The sequence below is a fragment of the Rhinichthys klamathensis genome, unplaced genomic scaffold, assembly GCF_029890125.1.
Source record: "Rhinichthys klamathensis goyatoka isolate OS25496 unplaced genomic scaffold, OSU_Roscu_1.1 h1tg000104l_1, whole genome shotgun sequence".
Taxonomy (NCBI): domain Eukaryota; kingdom Metazoa; phylum Chordata; class Actinopteri; order Cypriniformes; family Leuciscidae; genus Rhinichthys; species Rhinichthys klamathensis.
This window is the reverse complement of record NW_026606643.1, coordinates 1,701,648-1,721,076: the sequence shown is the minus strand read 5'-3', so window position 1 is coordinate 1,721,076 and position 19,429 is coordinate 1,701,648. Positions and strand designations below refer to the sequence as shown.

The 19,429-nt window shown below is 37.5% G+C and overlaps 1 protein-coding gene across 1 annotated transcript; it reads right to left on the bottom strand.

Moving 5' to 3' along the window:
* Window positions 1-787: 787 nt before the first annotated feature.
* Window positions 788-18,188, bottom strand: smarcad1b (SWI/SNF-related, matrix-associated actin-dependent regulator of chromatin, subfamily a, containing DEAD/H box 1 b). The gene is made up of 23 exons (XM_056253280.1): window positions 17,722-18,188; window positions 16,261-16,384; window positions 14,776-14,938; window positions 14,627-14,675; window positions 14,389-14,474; window positions 12,567-12,665; window positions 12,399-12,477; window positions 10,673-11,094; window positions 10,383-10,579; window positions 10,215-10,305; window positions 9,999-10,098; window positions 9,853-9,912; window positions 8,361-8,436; window positions 7,862-7,997; window positions 7,534-7,665; window positions 6,703-6,798; window positions 6,382-6,499; window positions 6,176-6,291; window positions 4,885-5,073; window positions 4,452-4,570; window positions 1,335-1,517; window positions 1,116-1,231; window positions 788-1,031 (listed from the first exon to the last, which is right to left on the bottom strand). Exons 1-23 carry the CDS (start codon window positions 17,771-17,773, stop codon window positions 970-972), a joined length of 2,865 nt encoding a protein of 954 aa, XP_056109255.1. The 5' UTR covers window positions 17,774-18,188; the 3' UTR covers window positions 788-969.
* Between the last annotated feature and the right edge of the window lie 1,241 nt (window positions 18,189-19,429).

Genomic DNA, 19,429 nt, shown 5'->3' with positions numbered 1-19,429 from the left:
TTTTAAAACGGTAAGCAATTGTGCTTTTCTGAATCTTAACCATCATATGTCAATTTAAAAAAAAAAAAAAAAAAGATTTTTTTTTTGACGATGATGGTTGAATGTAAAAACACATTTTGTGTCTGAACCGATATTTTGAACGCCCAAAGAGCGTTTCAGTGAACAGTTCTAAAAAGTATTTTTTTTTTCTGAGTGTGAAGAATATTAGAACTTATAAAGATATAAAGAACTTTTTGGAAAAGTTTGTGATGGAAAAGTTCCATTGATGTTAAGGATTGTTTATGGCACCATAAGTGCAAATAAAGCACCTTTATTTTTGAGACTATAGCCTAGCCCTAGATGAATTACTACAAGTGACTTAAAACTTTTTTCACAAATTAGTGTTTGGATTTGACTGTTAGTCCAAGACAATGACAATGTTGTCCATCAAAAAAAAAAACTAAAACAGAGAAAATGCTTAATTTATTGAAGCATATATTTTGGGCAGTGAGTCACATTATACAGAAGCTAAATCAGGGCCATGGAATCCAGTTGATTCTCATGAAATGTTCTGTACAGTTGAAGATACCGTTCCAACCATGATTGAGGTAATTATCACCTGGAAATTGAATGTGACCTTATCTGAGATGCAAAGTCGAGACCGAAACCACAAAATCAAGACTAACTCCGGAAATAGCAAATAAACAATTTATTTGCAAAACAAAAATTCTTTCAACAACATTTTTTTTTGTATTCAAACAAATGCAGATTTAAAACTCCACAAACACAAAAAAAATATCAAACAAACACAACAACATTACAGTATTTTTGCCAAGTACAATAGAAAAGTAAACATCTGCTCATTTGAACCTCACATTTTTGCAGGTGTTGTAGGAAAATGCAAAACTTAAATGTGCTACAGTACTTCTTTTCTTTCAGATTCAGTCAAGTGTCACGATATCACAGTACGTTTGCAGTCTGAGCCAGATTTCAGAGTCCAAGAGAAGCTTTGAGCAGTGAGGTCATATCATCAGGTAACGTGTCCTCTTCATCTGGAAGAACCAAACATATATGTATTCATTTTGCAAACAAAACACAGGTGAAAATCCCTGCGAGTTTCATTAAAGTATTCTCACCCTCCTCGGTTGAAGTTGCGGTCATGTGCTGCTCTAGTTTGAGTTTTCTTTCTCCAATTCGAAGCATGGCGTCCTCTATGGAGTCCTTACTTATCAGCTTGATCACCTTCACCGTCCTTTAACGGGACACATGCACTCAGATATTAAAGCGTGAGGACAAATCGCTAGTGAAACAACAGCAAAGACTACTGTGGGACACACATGTGCAGTGTCTCTTACTTGGTTTGTCCCACCCGGTGGCAGCGGCCCTCTGCCTGTTTGTCATTGTAAGGGTTGCAGTCGATATCGTGAAGGATGACCACATTGGCAGAAGTCAGGTTAATGCCCAGTCCTCCGGCTCTGGTGGACAGCAGGAACACAAATATGTCCTGGTCTGTGTTGAACTGGTCAATCAGCCCAATTCTGTAAAAGCCCAGTCACGATTTACAGTTACTGACCATTTACTTAATTGGCATTTAGAAAACACTTTGATTTACAAGTGAAAAAAAAAGTGAAAAAGTGATTTACAGTATGCTAACAGTGGCAATGGTTCCTATGGATAATGGGGTTAAGTGCTTTGGCCAAGAAAACAATGGTAGTCGAGCAGGACAGTGATCTATATGAATAAAACAGATTAAGTGTGGTTGGTCATGGTCACACACTATTGTAATACTTCCCCTTTACATCCTTATCACAATAATTCAATTAAGGTGGACATCTACCACGCATGATATGCACTATATATATATTGGTACCATACAGGTTATCAGCTGATATTTGTTATATTCTTGTCATATTCATATCTGGTATATTTTAAAGTGCCCCTGTTATGCTGTTTTAAATGTTCTTCATTTAGTTTTGGAGGTCTCCTACAACAGGTTTACATGCATCCCTGGTCCAAAAAACTTTAATTTTGTCATAATATACATTGCAGCATATTTTCTCACAGTGTCTGAAATGGTTCGATAAAGGATTCGTCTCTCTAAACCCCTTCCTTCCGAGAGCCTGTTATGCTCTGATTGGTCAGATAACCCAGTTTGTTGTGATTGGTCTACTCTGCTCTGATTGGTCAGATGGCCCAGTCTGTTGTGATTTGGTCTACTCTGCTCGGATTGGTCAGATCACCCAGTCTGTCGTGATTGGTCTACTCTGCTCGGATTGGTCAGATCATCCAGTCTGTCGTGATTGGTCTACTCTGCTCTGATTGGTCAGATCACCCAGTCTGTCGTGATTGGTCTACTGTGCTCTGATTGGTCAGATGACCCAGTCTGTCGTGATTGGTCTACTGTGCTCTGATTGGTCAGATGACCCAGTCTGTCGTGATTGGTCTACTGTGCTCTGATTGGTCAGATGACCCAGTCTGTCGTGATTGGTCTACTCTGCTCTGATTCGTCAGATGACCCAGTTTGTTGTGATTGGTCTACTCTGCTCTGATTGGTCAGATGACCCAGTCTGTCGTGATTGGTCTACTGTGCTCTGATTGGTCAGATGACCCAGTCTGTCGTGATTGGTCTACTCTGCTCTGATTGGTCAGATGACCCAGTTTGTCGTGATTGGTCTACTCTGCTCTGATTGGTCAGATGACCCAGTCTGTCGTGATTGGTCTACTGTGCTCTGATTGGTCAGATGACCCAGTTTGTTGTGATTGGTCTACTCTGCTCTGATTGGTCAGATGACCCAGTTTGTTGTGATTGGTCTACTCTGCTCTGATTGGTCAGATGACCCAGTCTGTTGTGATTGGTCTGCTCTGCTCTGATTAGTCAGACAGACTGGACCGTCTGACCAATCAGAGCAGAGTAGACCAATCACAGCAGACTGGACCGTCTACCAGGACTGCCAACAAGACCATCAACTGGTCGATTGGTCTACTTCTTACAGCGCCTGTCGGAAACGAAATGCCAATTTCCATATTTGAATTTCAGCTCTGGAGGCTTAATCAGCACTTGTATACACAGTGCAACAGTAATTCGAATCACTACTGTAAAACATGAGTCCTCATGCTTTGGAAATGTATGCAAAGTGGATCTGCTTTCGGAGTGCAAAAAACACAATTTCCTCAACATGTCAACAACCTGAATAAGTTCTTTCTTTTAGAAAACAGTAACTTCCTTTATCGTGCACTTTGATCTTCGAAAGTTTGCAGTCCTTTTACATTCACAAACAGCTATATTACACTATATGAAAGGTAATATCCAAAAAAAGCATTATAGAAGCACTTTAATTCATCAGCAACATTGGAAATTGTATCTATTTTAAGAATTAGTTCAACATCTACTAACTTAAAAGGGTAGCAGTAGGTTTTGATAAACAGTTAACCCTTAAAGAGCACAATCTCTTGATGAACATGTATAATACCATTCAAAAGTTCGTAAGATTCTTTTTTGTAAGAATTAAATACTTTTATTCAACAAATATGCATTAAATTGAGCAAAAGCGATAGTAAAACATTTATAATGTTACAGAATATTTCAAATAAATGCTGTTCTTTTGAATTTTCAACTAATAAAAAAAATCGTATAAAAAATGTATCGTTTTCACTCAAATATTAAGCAGTTATAAGCAGTACTGTTTTCAAGACTGATAATAATAATAAATGTTTCTTGAGCACCAAATCATGATATTAGAATGATCATGTGACACTGAATACTGGAGTAATGATGCTGAAATTTCAGCTTTTATCACAGGAATAAATTACATTTTACAATATATTAAATTAGAAAATAGTTATTTAAAATGGTAATAATATTTTTGAATATCACTGTTTTTACTAAATTTTTCAAATAAATGGCTCCTCTGTGAACACAAGATACTTCTTTCAAAAACAATAAAACAAATCTCACAATAAATGAATAAAATCTTAGAATAAAAATCTTAGAATAATTATCAGTAGTAGTATACATTTTTAATAATGCCCATTTTTCCATTAAACGGGTTATAATATTCTAACATCAGACTATCCAAAGGTCAAATTATCAAACAAAACAGCTACTTGCAAACAAAACCCAAAACAAAAACTCATCCACACCTGCCAAAACAATAACGGCACAGGTAGAACACAAAACAAGATGGCTCAAACAAACGTTTCACACAACAAAACCATGAAATTAAGACAGACAAAGTCTTCAAGGACACGGATGGAGAACCTGAGTGTCAGTGAAGGAGACACCGTCCTTGATTTACGACAGCTGTGACAAGACACAATAAACATCAGGTCCACCTCATCACACACTGCCAACATCACCGCTGTCACTCCTTCCTGTCATGAGTCTGGGCTTGAGCCGATGCCAGAAGGACATACATGATGATGATTTGCAGGGTGGATTTACTGAGCAACATTGGACATAATAGTGTGTTTACCTGTCACTCATGGGCGTTGAACCGTCCAGCCGGATGTATCTGTGCTTATGGTGTCTCAGGAACACCTCCAAAATGTCAAGCATCATTGTGAACTGGCTAAACAGCACCACTCGATCCCCCTGGGGGAAAGAGAGAGAGAAATGAGAGGACAAAATTCATTATATGGAAAAAAGCAGCATGAACATTCTGCTAAATGTCTGCTTTTGTGTTCCACAGACGAAAGAAAGTCATACAGGTTTGGAATATGATGATGTCTACTGTGTGCTTTACTTAAAACAAGTATATACGTACTTATATAGTTGACAGTATCAGTATGGTGTAATTTGGAAGTGCATTTCTCTGCACAGGTAAATAACTTTCATTATACCCTGAAGGGTTATTAAAAATGTAATTTGGTCTGCAGAACATAAACAGGAATCTGTTTTCCCCCAACCTTCTCCTTCTGGGAGTTCAGCAGCTGTGCGAGGAGGCTGAGCTTCCCCGAGTCCAGCAGTATTTCTGTGTCGAGTTGGTATTCCTGCAGTGCCGAATACTGCTGACAGAGGCGGTGTAACTCGAAGTCGGAGAGCACCTCCATGTCCTCTTTGATGAGAGCGGGATCTGCGTCACGGTGACTCGGCTCCTGGAATGTTTCAGCCAATTAACGGTAAAGCACACAGACTCTTCAGATAAGATGCAGTCGTAACAATACAAGATGTTCTATACAGTTATATAATTGTGCTCAAACACAAAGACTGACCAATATTTCTGTTATGACCTATACTAATACAAATATTTGTTTGTTTGTGTACGACCAAAATGCAGAGCCATTTTTTTAAAATTGCTTTAAAAAATGAACTAAATCATCATTATACAGCAATAAATTTTTTTTATTATTAAATATTTGATTATTCTTGTTAATAATGAGAATTAAATAATTGATAGAATTGATGTATTATTATAATTATTGTCCACACAGCTGTTTGTGGCCAATAATGATAATAATATTAATAATACATAGTATTTTTCATTTTTAAATAAAATAAAATATTATATTTTTATTGTTGTTCAGTAATTGTTTTTGTAGTTGTATAATCATACAAATATTATTATTTATTCATTTTCTGAATAGCTGTTCATTGACAACCATTGCTCTGAAATGTATTAAATGCATACTTTCCTCAGCAGCCTAATATTAATAATAATTCTTTGTCAATAAAAATAATAATTAAAAAATATTTATACAAAATATCATATTTTATTTTGTTGTTCAATAATTGCTTACACTTTATTTTAAGGTGACGTAGTTGCATTGTACTACCTTGAATAAGTACTGAGTAATATTAATTAACTACATGTTGTAGCTAACTACGAGTTGTAGTTATAGAGTGACGGTTAGGGTTTAGGGTTAGTTACTTGTAATTATGCATAATTTACTGTTATTACTGTAGTAAGTACATGTAGTAATGTGGAACTACGTCACCAGTGCTACCAATAATTGTTTTATAATATTACAATAATAATTGTTGTATAAACATTATTCATCTTCATAAATAATCCTAATAAATGGATGGTTCTTGGATAGAATAAGATGGAAACAATAGTGACTTGCCATAGTGAATTCAGTTTACTTAAAATCAGCCAGAAAATGTAAGAATTCCACCGATTTCGTCTGAACCTGATAAGATCTGAACCTAATATGGGGTTGATCAACATGTAAAACTTCATATGAAAATATCTCAGACCTTGAGCATGAGTTTGCTCATGGCTTTGAGTTTTTCTGTGGTATAATACTGCCGGTGAAGGAGCGGATGGTTGGACATCTTTCTCAGCTGCATCATCACATTGGTCAGCTCACGTCCTGCAGAAAGACATGGTTAATAAACTATGATTCGCATACTGTATACTGAAGCCAGTACATTTTACAACACTATCTCCCTCAAACACATACTTTCTCTATTACTGGAGCGCTTCAGTTTGTGGAAAAGAGCGTTGTAGAGTTCCTGCTGCCTCTCGGACATGGCACAAAATTCAACCTGCTCCTCTTTGGCAGGCAACTGCTTCAGGACCTGTCGGGCACATCATCATCTGTCAGTGAACCCCTCGAGTGCCCTGGAGTCACAGAGGGTCAACATGACAAGCAAAGTGCCTCATCTGCTTGTGAGACTGAATAATGCATTTGAGATGTTGTCCAACAGATTTCCACATTGGCATGCATTCTGAGAGCACATGCATTATGCAAAATGCATATGGACTATGCATGCTGATGTACCTCGCTCTTCACACGTCTGAGGATGAAGGGTTTCATGATAAGCTTGGCCTGGGTGATCCTGTCCCTCTCAAAACTGCTCTGCTCCTCTGAAGATTTCTGGTGGAGACAGATTAAAGAAATATCTGGAACTACATTTTTACATTTACTGAAGACAATTGGAATGGTGCTGGTCTTGATGCTAAGGTGTCTCTAGGCATGGCAAAGTGTTCTGGATGCTTTCTAGGTCATGGCTAGGTGGTTGCTAAGGTGTTCTGGGTGCTTTTGTCTAATTCATGGCTAGGCTGCTGCTAGGGTGTTGCTAATGTGTTCTGGGCGCTTTCTCTGGGTGGTTGCTAGGGTGTTGCTAAGGTGTTCTGGATGCTTTCTCTGGAGAATGGCTGGGTGGTTGCTAGGGTGTTGCTAAGGTATGCGGATGCTGGTACAAAAACAAAATAAATCTTCTGAAGCACAAAAAAAAAAATCAGTGCAATATTGGTTATCAGCAGAAATTAGAGATTTTAAATTGATCTGTATTGGTCGATGTTGAATTTAAACTGGCAAATATTGCAAATTTCACTTTGCATGCTAATTTCCGCTTTTTACATTTAATTGTTAATCTTTAGTAAAATGAATACATTTCTTTTCATATTCCACATTATAACGTTAAAATGATTTTTGTATCAAAACCAAAATTGGATTAAATTAAATTGGCCATAATTATAAATAAATATCAGCAAGAATTTTAATAAAGGTGCATCCCCTAAAGAGGGAAGATTGCTTTAGCACGGCCCGCTCTTACTTTGAAAAATAAGGTGGATAAAAGATGGACATTTAGGTGTGTGCAAGTTCTACCATGGAGAACATCTTGGAGATCTGTGAAGTGCTGCTGGAGAACATGCTGGGCATGATGAAGTTGAGCAGGGACATGAGCTCGAGTAGGTTGTTTTGCAGTGGGGTTCCAGTGAGCAGCAGTCGATATTTGGCCTGGAGGGACACAAATGGAGGAGAAACCTGAGTGCCTGAGGGGGCAAAGGCAGTTTAACCCCATCTGGGCCGCACACAGTCCTGCTTTTACAAAAACAGACATGTGGCTGTAATAGAGCTCAAGGCATTTATTCTTAATGACCACTGACACGTTGCTATGGACGACAGCTATACATGCAACTTATAGGGATCTTACGTTGATGGCCATGAGGTGTCGGTAGCGCAGCGAGTTCATGTTCTTCAGCAAGTGGCCTTCGTCGAACACGGCATACTCCAGCTTGAGCTTGCAGAACAGGCTGCGGTCACTGTTATTTCCAATAGCCAGGTTGTAACTGTGCACAAGAGACCATTTAATGAGCTGAGGTATTAAGGGGCAGGACATGAGGCACAGCCATGTTTCATTACCATAAATAATGAATGGGACAGGGTCATTTTACTAGGACCTTTTCACGTTCACTCAAACGCTGAGTATTTCATCATTATTATGTCTTTAACAAGGCTGCTTTTTCTATGCTAGCTTCACGGCTCGTGGTTCTGTGTGTGTAACAAAGTTCAAAAGATACATATTTCCCCAGACGCCTCATGCTTGGTACCCTTCTCGGATTTGCATGCAGGTGGTCGATGAAGGATATGACGCCTCGACTCTTTCTTCAAGGGTTCAGGGCAATCTTGAGAGCTTGAACTTCGATACTCACGTGGAGACAATGATGTTGTAATCCACTATTTGATTCAGGATCTCGTAGCGCATATACTTGCGATCCTCAGCAGACCCTACCGAAATAAATCAGTTAGATTGACACCAACATTTTCTTTGAAATGTTACATTAAAAGTTAAGTGTGTAATTTATTCATGATAAAACATTTCCTTTCCCAGTTTAACATGTAAATGAAGCTTTTTGTAGGTTGTTTTCTCCCACAAATGTGTATACACTGTAGTGCTATCAAAGCCTTGGTTTATCTCAGCATCCGAACGAGCCAAACACAGCAGCATTGGCTCAACCAAACTATGTGAGTATGAGGCGTTGGTAGGTTCAGGGAGTGTTTGGGGGGGGGGGGGGGGGGACGGAAAAATAAGCTATATATATATAGGAATACTTGACAATGGGCCGTTGAATTATTAGAAAAATAATGCACACCCGAGGTGGTGCGGAGTCAATTATTCTGCTTATACAGTTACCACACCTCAAAACATTGTTCAGATGATGTATTTCAAGACATTTGTCAGGCATTTGTCCTGAAAACACTCTTGTGTGTAGGATTAATTTCTTACGCATCAAATTCCAAGCCTCAGTTGCTAATTCCAAAATGTAATTTTAGAGCTAGTAATGGAGTCTTGAGCCACAGATAGCAGACTAATGCAGTTATTAATGCAGTTATAGAGAGAGAGAGAGAGATTAAGGATATGCGATTACCTGAATCTGTGCATCTCTCAACAGTGTTCAGGCAGCAGCATCTCTACTAATAGCGAAACCTTAAGTTTATCTGCTCCAAGAACAGCGCCGTTATTACCTCGCTAGTGAGAAATGCCATGTAGCTTTTAAGATTTGAATCTATTTTACTGATAAAATCATCAGAGCAGCGCTGTCAACACGTTTCTGTGTGAGTGTGTGTTCGTACTGTAGGCCTATGTTTGTGCGTTTGAGAGGGAGAGCGGGAGAAAGAGTAGCCTACGTGCTTTTCGTACATCATAAAATGGAATTTGGTGGCAAAAAACATGGACATAATGTGTTGTTTTTATCCTATTGTTTACTATATTTATTTGCTGGGTCAGTGTCATTGCGAGTTTTGGTTCTTTTGCTGTTGTAGTCTGTAAGGACCTTTGAAATCATTTGCCGAAGTGATATAGAACTGTAATGTGGTCAAGACCTGCCTGGAACTACTTTAGCCATATGTTTCCATGAAAATTACCTTCGAACGTTCGTTAAATCAATCAGATTCAAGCATTCAACAGCCCTGTGGTATAATATATATATATATATATATATATATATATATATACACTACAGTTGACCCTAATACAGTTCCATATCACTTCGGCAAATTATTTCAGTGATTAAACGCGATTAATCAATTTGAAAGCACTAATATATACAGTATATATATATTTATATAATTACAAAATGCATTTTGTGTGTTTAGTGAAGAACAAAATGTGTAAAAAGTTTGCAAAAAGATTCTTGGTTTTACCATAATATACAAGCACTTTGAAACTGGGGCACCAAAGTTTCAGTTCCCGAACCCAATTATCTGTAAAAGTAACAACAAATTAAGATGATTTAGAAGGTTGGATGTTTTATGCTGATGGTTATTTAGACGCGCATTGCTCTGTTCACCAAGTGTAGAAGCAGGAACGGTGATCAGATGAGGCCCATGGTTCCCTTCCTGATAGAGGTATGCCAGGAACGAGATGGCCTGGATGGTCTTCCCCAAACCCTAAATTAAGAAAGTACATCCTAGTGATTAAATGTGCAGTCCTTGCCATGTAATGAACATTGAGATCATATTCATAATATCACTAAACATTTATAAAAGGACTATCATTCTATTACCATCTCATCTGCCAGGATTCCACTAAGTTTGTTCTGATGTAGTAAAGCCAGCCAGTTCAGTCCAATCAGCTGGTACGGTTTCAACTGGAATCTAGACAAAAATATAAAAAATTAAGAATCAATCACTCGACAATCAATTTTTCCACAATCTATGATGTTAAATCTTACGTGCTAGTGAGGATCTGGGGCTGGCTCATAGAGCCCGGGCCGTTGTTCATCATTTGGGTCACGTCTTGGATCAGTTTTACAGATATCTCCTCGCACTTGCTCATGAGACCTTTAACAACTTCCCTTTCCTTCAGAACCTCCCGACATCCAGCCAGCAGCTCAATGGAAAGACCATTTCCTCTGTGCATGGCATCATCCTGAGAAAGAGATGTGCAAAAGTGTTCCTCTTTGATCATGGCCTAAATGTTCTGGCAGTTATAAACAGAAAGCAAAATGCACAGTTCTCTCACCAGGTCTTTCCACCTTTTAAAGGGTCTCAGCTCGGTGATTTTCTGAGCCTTCTTCAAGGAGCATCCTGCAATGAGTGTGAGCTCATCCGCAGAAGCCGTCTGAAAGAAGCTGAGGATCTCTGATTTGAGTTTGGATAGAGTCTCATCTGATTGGTCAGAGTCAGAGTCCAGTAATACATTCACCATAGAGGCCTCAGAGTCACTGCACTCCTCAGACGAGCTCACATATACGTTTTTTGTGACTACCGACTGCTTTGCACTCCTTTGAGGTGTTTTGGTCCCGTCAAGAGGTCTGCGTGGTTTCGGTTGGGGTGGGCTAGTGGGAAGTTGGGGAACCTGAGCTTGTTGGCGGGTATTTGCGACCCGTCTGGTGCGTTTGGCAGCAGTGGATACTTGAGAGGCATCATCCTCAGACTCAACCACTAAACGTACAGAAAGAATGTAAGCTTTAGGACAATTATGACACTTACGTTGAATCTTTGTTCTCATACGCTATCATGTTTAAATTCAATTAGAATTGTAATTGCAAAGCAACTACCAGTTAAATGTATGCTATTAAAAACATAAGTCCAGCTGAGACTTTAAATTTTACATGAGAATCTTTTTCTGGAAGGAAAAAAAAACATAGCCATATGTTTATAGCCAAACATATGTTGACATTTTAGGTAAAAACTTTCATTTTTAATTCAATATTTTTTTTCTGTGATGCTACTGCCATAATACATGCCAATACACAGTTCAAGACCAGTTATAGCCGTCGTTTAGGAAGAGGAATAAGAGCCAGAAACGGACTGTAAAATAAATAAACAAAAATTTGAATTTAACAGTTCATAAATAATTTAAAAATAAACATATTTAATCAATAAATGTATTTTAATAAATACGTATATATTGCAATTCCATTTGGTGTCACTAGAGGCACAAACTAAAAAAAATATACACTTTACCTGTGTAAAATTTGCAAAAAAAAGATGCTCGGTTTTTCCATCATACCAGCAAATTTGGGCCACCAAAATTACATTCTCAAACCCAATCATCTGTTTCTGTAACTGTTTATAGTAACTTCATCGCCAGGGTTTTTGAAAAAAGTTGCCAGTCATCTCCAGCCATTTTTAATCATTTTCTCAAATTGTTTCACGGCCCCCCAGAATATTCTGTTGTATGAATATCTGAACATGCAATATATCAAAACATATACTGTATATATAAAACAGTTTTATTCTAGCTTCATGAATTCTTTTTTATCAACACTTGAATGCGGGTAAGTTTCATAAAAAAAAAAAAAAACATTTTGAGCAAGAAGCTGAGAAAATCGCGTTTTTGTCAAAGACTACATCCAGATGGGATTCAGAACGATGATCAAAAACACAGATGGAGTAGATCGAGTCCATCGACACCCCCAAAGCTTCACAGTCCAAAAGCTCGTCCTGGGTCGACATTTCATTCAGTAACATTAGGCAGTTTTGATTTATGCTGTTGCTTTATGCAAACATACTACTTCCACCATTTCATCATTGTTGTGATCTACGATGTTCTTTGCTATTTATAACTATGAAGACTCCTTTACAGTGGCCTCATGGGATAGTAAAGTGTTGGCTATTGTTTCATGAGAACTGTGTTACTACTGTCAAACTGCTTTTGAAATACTATAATAACAGTCCAAAATAATACTAATGTCAATTGCGATTTTAAAGCTATACACGATAAATATCCTATCAAACCTCACCAAGATCGGAGAACATTCGTAGTGTTTCCAAGGCATCCTCAATAAGCCAGCTGTGTTCCTGAAGCACATCCCTGAGTTCCTGTGGGAAGTCGCACACTTCAACTTTAGCCCTCAAGCTCAAACAAATATCTGGTGTACATGCGTGTGCTTCTGTCAGTGATGACTCACATTCTTGTTCAGATGAGGGAACTTCCTCTGGAGTTTTCTCAGCATACGTTCCTGATCTTTAGATCCTGGCTCAGGCCCCTCTTCCTCTGAATCATCCATCTAATGAGACATGAAACACTGTTGTGGCCCACTTCCCTGAATACTGCAGGGATGATGCTTTTTTTGTAGGCCAAACTCCAGAAAAGAGTTCGCATTTTAGCACTTTCATTTCCATAAAGTCAATGAACGGATTTTTGGTTCAATTTGAAATAAAGTCTGTGATTAACACAAACTTAAGATATTTTGATGTTTTAGATGTTTTGATAGGTGTTTTATTTTACATACATAGGTAATACCCCCTTGTGATATTTTTTAAAGCTTTTACTTTTGTACTTGTCTGCTTTTACTTGTCTTTTTAAAAAAAATTTGTACTTGCTAACAAGCATCTAAATGAGACTACAGATGTTTTCGAGACATCTGTCTAAACTCCTCTGCTCACTAGTCCGTTTTCACAGCCTCGTTGAGTTTATAATGGAACTCTTGCACACTATTTCAACTCAAACTTTCAGGGAATATGTTTCTGTTCGGTCATTTTTTAACTTAAAATTTTACATCTTTACATACATTTTTTACTTTATTGGAATCGAAACTTGGTAAAGGTTTTGGCACTTGCTGTGTGAACACAGATATATCATGGGCATGATTCAAAAAGGCTAAATGGTCCTGAAAAAAATAGTCACACTTGTATTGTTCGCGGTCAAAAATGACGAATTTCATCTAGTGGAAACGTTTGGTACTGCGCACAAACAGATTCTTACTGAAAGCAATTTTTTTCAGATATCAACCTCAAATTTGGAACACAGTTTGTTTAGATTTATGGCTTTGATTTTCTCTCAGTTTTAGAGTAAAACATGTTTTGGAAAATATATATATTTTATATTTCATATAAATTTTTTTATTATATATTTCATATAAAAAAAAAATTTGTGCATTTTTCATTACAATAAATGAAAATTGTATAACTTTTTTCAAGTTCACTTTTTTAAACTTTTTTCACTTCAACAATAATCTGCCAAATGTCTTCTTTAAAAACGTAAGTTTGTGCTTCAAAGCATTAAAGATTTATGACAGTTTAAGTTGGACTACAGTTTAACTACTGCATAAATATAATATATTACATTAAATCCCCTAAAAATACAAAATATTAAATAAAAACATTTAATGAGCTAAAATATAGTGCAATCATTTCATTGAAAAAAATGGACCAACACGCGAACAGTACCAGAGGGTTAAACAAAGACTGAAAGAGTTGTTGGAAACTTGGTGATGGTGATGTTTAAGTCATGAGACAATAGTGTTGTTCGATTATAACCTATATTTAGCTTCTTACTTCTGCTGATTGTATTTAGGCTTCAAAAGTTAATTGGTGAAGATTACCATGATGAACAAAACATGTAAGAATCGTGAACGTTTGTTGATATCAGAGCTTGTTTTCTTCAATTCAAAGGCCAATGGAAAAATCCTATTGGGTTTTTGTCGAGGGAACCAGGGTGATGCGAACTTCTGGGTTGGCCTACAAGAATACGTCATCCCTGCAGCGCTCCATAAGCCTAGTGTGAACGCACACACCCTCGCCAATGACTAATAGACTAATACATCATCTTGAAAAGGGATTAACCGTAACCTGGCAGTCACAGGTAGAAAGACATACTGTTGGTGTCCTTGATCGGGACACTCTCTTCAATTTAGCCTTGGTGTATTTGCAGCGGCACAAACTCCTTGCTGTCAGTATTATCAGAGAGGGAACGACCCACGTTATTCCAATGACTGCGTGTGAGCTCACCTCAGAAGCCCGCCTCTTTCTGCGGTCGCTCTCCTGGGAAGTGCCACACATCTGCTGCTCTCTCCTCTCCTGGACCGAATCAGATGCTGGAAAGGAGAGCATGTCAACAAAGCTCAGCAACACACGAATCAATGCAGCAAATGCATCTTCACCTCAGACTCTGAAACCATCCAAGTGATCATTGAGTTTTTATCATGGGAGCAGTTTAGATTGGTGGAGTGACTCTGCTCATCTGTACCTGCCATCCCAGACGTCTTCAGGGGCGAGGGGTGCGCGCTATTGGTCACCTAAAACGTCAATGAGATGATTATTGCCATGCAACCCAAACGATGGCTGGGATGAACCCCCGAAATTGTCACACTGGGTCTAGAAAATGCTTGTTTTTACCATTCGTGACCCCTTCTGTTGTGTTTGTGGAGCTTGTGAGGTAGATCTTGTTGTTCTGTTGTGCTTCAGTCTTCTCTCCATCTTCACCACAGTTACTTCCTCCTCGTCAGACAGTGATAGTTCATCCTCAGACGATGACGCTTTTTTCTTACGCTCTACTTGCCTTGATATCAAAGTATAAAGCATACCGTATAAAGCATAAAGGCTATTAGCATAATCAGTTAATCTCAATAATGGTGGTTCAAAGCACATCCAGACTGTTTTTGCCATTCCTTTGTACAGCTTTGTAGGGCTGCAAATATTTGATCAAACTGATAATAACTGGTAATGAAACTAGTCAATAACATTATCAATTAGTCAGGTGATATAAAAAAACCCAGACAAAACAAGACAAAAAAAGTTGTTCAAAGCATGCACTGTATCCTGTTAAGTTATACAAATATATATATATATATATAAATTACAAAATATTGTTATATATCCCATTAAATATAGAGTAAAAAAAACTGCCCGCCGGGCTTGCAAGAAATTCAACGTAAAAAATAGACTAACAATGTTTCATGTTTTACGGGATGGCAGATTGGTGTCTTACAACTTATAACTGTATTTCATTAAGTGATATAATGTTAATATACCATACCAATATAATAACTTGAACTACCAAATCGATGCACATGGTTGGTCACTCACAAAAACGCCATCAGGGTAACACGCACGACACTTAAATAATGCAATAAACATCTACATAACATAAATGTAACACAAAACACCCTAATTTACATTACTGATTACAAAAAATTGTATTTATGTATATAAAATATAACCATATGTGATTATGCAAGGATTTGAATGTTCTTATACGGTTTTCACCATAAATTTTACAGTAATTCATAGCTTTTCCTTTCAAAAACCATAAATTTGACAGCATTTTACAGTAAAATTACATACTGTACTGTATAATGCAATGATAAACCATCTAGTTTTCATCATATATGGTGAGGTAAATTACAGTTAACCAATTCAAGTCATCATGAAATCAAAATGGACAATTCATATTTTTTTTAAGGAATGTTTCGGTATTCATTATAAATAATTTATCCATGCTCATTTTTTTTTATTCTTGTGCCCTCGTAATCTTTAATTGAAATGTAATCTATCCCTCTTGCAGCATCATCTCTTCTCTGATGATGTGTTTACTGGCGTGAGGGCGGGGCCTGTCACTCATACAAGATCGTCCAATAGCAAACCACAACCATCCAATCAATTCCCCAATGACAAAAGTCCCGCCCTACATTGTATTCTTGTTCGAGAAGCCTTTTCACTCAGATATAGGTCACAAAAGGGAAGAAAAAACTATCGGCTTTAACAGGATTTTACTGCAGCATACAGTGTCTGTAAACATTTTTTCATTGAGAGGGTGCTTTATATTATGTCATTTACATTTACAATGCCTCAAGCACAAATACTGAGCTGTTGAGGACTGACCTGACTGGCATCATGGAACTGCCTGATATCTCAATATCTGAGTCAGAGTCAGAAAGGGCAGTGGAGAAAGATGATCCTGATGGACGTTTGGTTTCAGGAGTCTCTGGAATGATAGTGTCTGGCTCTGTTGGAATTAAGCATTTCCTTAACTGTGGCAAAATCACAATGCATGCCCTTGAGAGGCTTATTACTGTACTCGCAAGACAACACTGCTCTAATATTCAGAGCATATATACTGGATATGAATATATATACACATACATACACATAGCACATACACACACACACACACACACACACACACAAAACTTTCTGGTTCTCAAATCTGATTGGCTGAGAGCCTTTTCCAGCCGTGTGATATTAGGTGGTGATTTGCTGGGGTGGTGGAGGGATTTCCCCCCTCTGGTCTCAATATCCCTGCCTGATGAGCTGAATTATTTATATCCCCGGTGGCTTTTTTATGTTGAAGCACGCTGTGCTATTGCGTTCTGTGATTATTTTGTATGAAATATTGAAGTTTATAATAAGCGTTTTGGCACACCTGGCCGAGTGGCGCATTGTTCTAAAATCAGGGTTTAATTCTGGCATGACGAACGCGCCGGGATTTTTCTCCTTTGTGGAGCACATCACAAAAATGAGCCAAAACTTAGTGTATACCTGTCTACGGTGTATACGTGCCTCAGTCATGATAAGAATTATATCTATAGAAAGCTTGAAATGTAAAATTGAAATGAATCACATATTCAAATTGAATTAATCCTTATGAAACCAATGAGAGGTACAGAGGTAATCTGCTTAAATATAGATACATAATGTGTATGAGAGCTTCCCAATGATGAAAGGACAAGGCATAAGTGTGAAAACTCGGTCTTGATTAATTAAAATATAAAAATTTATTAAAATATTCCTTTTTAACCCTCTGGTTCTGTTCGCATGTCAGTCAAAAATGACCTGTTTTTTTTTTTCTTTCAATGAAATGATTGTACTATTTAGTTCGATAATGTTTTTTTATTTAATATTTTGTATTTTTAGGGGATTTTATGGTTCTATCTAAATTATATTTATGCAGGAGTTATAATCCATTTATTCACTTTTTGAGCATTTCAAATCCCTATTTTTTCACAAAAATAGGCTAATCGAGCATCTAACATAAAAAAGTCTGTTTACATATGTGTGTATATATTATTATATTTATATATGTTATATAAATATATAACATATAAATAACTCATATATATAAATGTATGTTATATAAATATACGGCGATGACGAATATTTGCATTCATTTGCATCTATTTATCATTGCTGGGTAGCACACTCAAATTTATGGTCTTTTATTTAACCATTGTAGGATGACCAGTCACATTAAATAAAACATTATTAAATCATCATCATTCATTATGGAAGCGAATGAACAGGCTCTTATCTCAAGTTCATACTGTCAAACTTAACACAGCCTACCCGAGGGATCCACATGATGTGAGGATGCTGACTGTCCTTTCTTTCTCCTCATTGTTCACTCTCCACATGCGTTAACATCAGCTGAATCCAGGTTCTCGCATAATGCCATGCAAACCAATCGATTCAATCGATACAATCATTCGTCGCTGCCCGAATTCACTATCTATCAACTGTAATGAGCTGATTTTTTGGACAAGAGTAGCATTTCTCTCTAACAAAGCACGGCGAGCTAATGAATGATTGCTTTGTCAATAAACAGCCTCGCATCGGCTTCGGTCAACGGTAATGACCAGATAACCCTGTTTAACTCGAAACATTTCTATGCACGTTCTGAGTCTTTGGGATATTTCACCGGCTGTATTGTGTGTCTAGTGTATTTAATGAATGAAAGACAGCGTAATAATACGCTAGCCGGTTGTAACATCTGTAACTACGGTGGCCGTGAAGGTACGCACGTGTAGTCACAGTCGACCGAGAGAGAGTAGCATATGAACTGTAATACATTACACTTGTACTGCATCTTAATTATTATCATATATTTATGTATTTAATGTATTGACATACATACTTGTAGTAGTGTAGTAAAATAAATGTTAAACCAAAATTAAAATAGTAATTGTTTTATCCGTTTTTTGGAATAAAATAAAAATTATGTAAAATATAAAAAATAAATTCAAACACGAGACATAACTGAATTAAACTGACAAGAAACTCGTTTCCTATGGGAGAATGCAGCAGTACACAGAACCATCACGTGTCTTTGAATGGCATGGGTTGAAACATGCAACACTGTTACAAGTAAATCGATCTCGTTTCCGAACACATCCTGTCATTTTCCTTTCTTTCAAACTCTGTCTCCGTGATGCCCGACTGTGTGAGCAGGTGGTGATTTGATTGACAGCAGTCCTGTGATCTCGCTTCATAAAGATGCAGGTTGGCAAGAGGCGAGACAACAATAACAAACGGTTCTCAGAGGCTGCTGACGCTGCGAGGTGACGTGCCGTGACTGCGGTAACACTGCAGCGACTCTTTCACGAGTGCTGAGATTCAAATTATGGCTTTACATAAGCGGACTGATTCTCACTGGATCTAGACACCGTTTTGTTTGGGCAGACGCATGGTATAATAACGACGTAAACTTACATTACACGACAGGGCACCATCATTTAATTATGATAGACTTCATTGAATAGGAACCCGCTGCCTAATCACTCAGAATGAACCAGTTGGCTTTGTCGGGAAAGTGTTGATATACATTTGCTTTCACTCAATTTGTAGTGTCCTACTGTTTAAAATGTCCGTCTCGCGAGTAAACCAGGTGGTCAGATGCACGGTTACTGTCACTACTGTGACTAGTGGTTTTATTCATCCCAGTGAATCGGATCTTTTGAATCGGTTCACTAAAACAATTCATTCAGATACTTTCTGAAGGTAACATCATTACAAGCGAATGGCTGCATCCGAAATCACATGATAGGCCTACTACTATGGGGTTAGAATTGTTGCATTATTCCAAATAAATAGATTGAGATTCACAAACAAATGTAAAGAGATTCACAAAAATGTAACAAATTCACAAATAAATAAAATGAGATTTGCAAATACAATTGTAAATACAATTTGTTTTGTTTTTTTACAAATGTATTTTATGTCACAAACACAACTCTGCCTGGCATTTATTTGTGAACCGCTTTCTGTGCATTTGTAC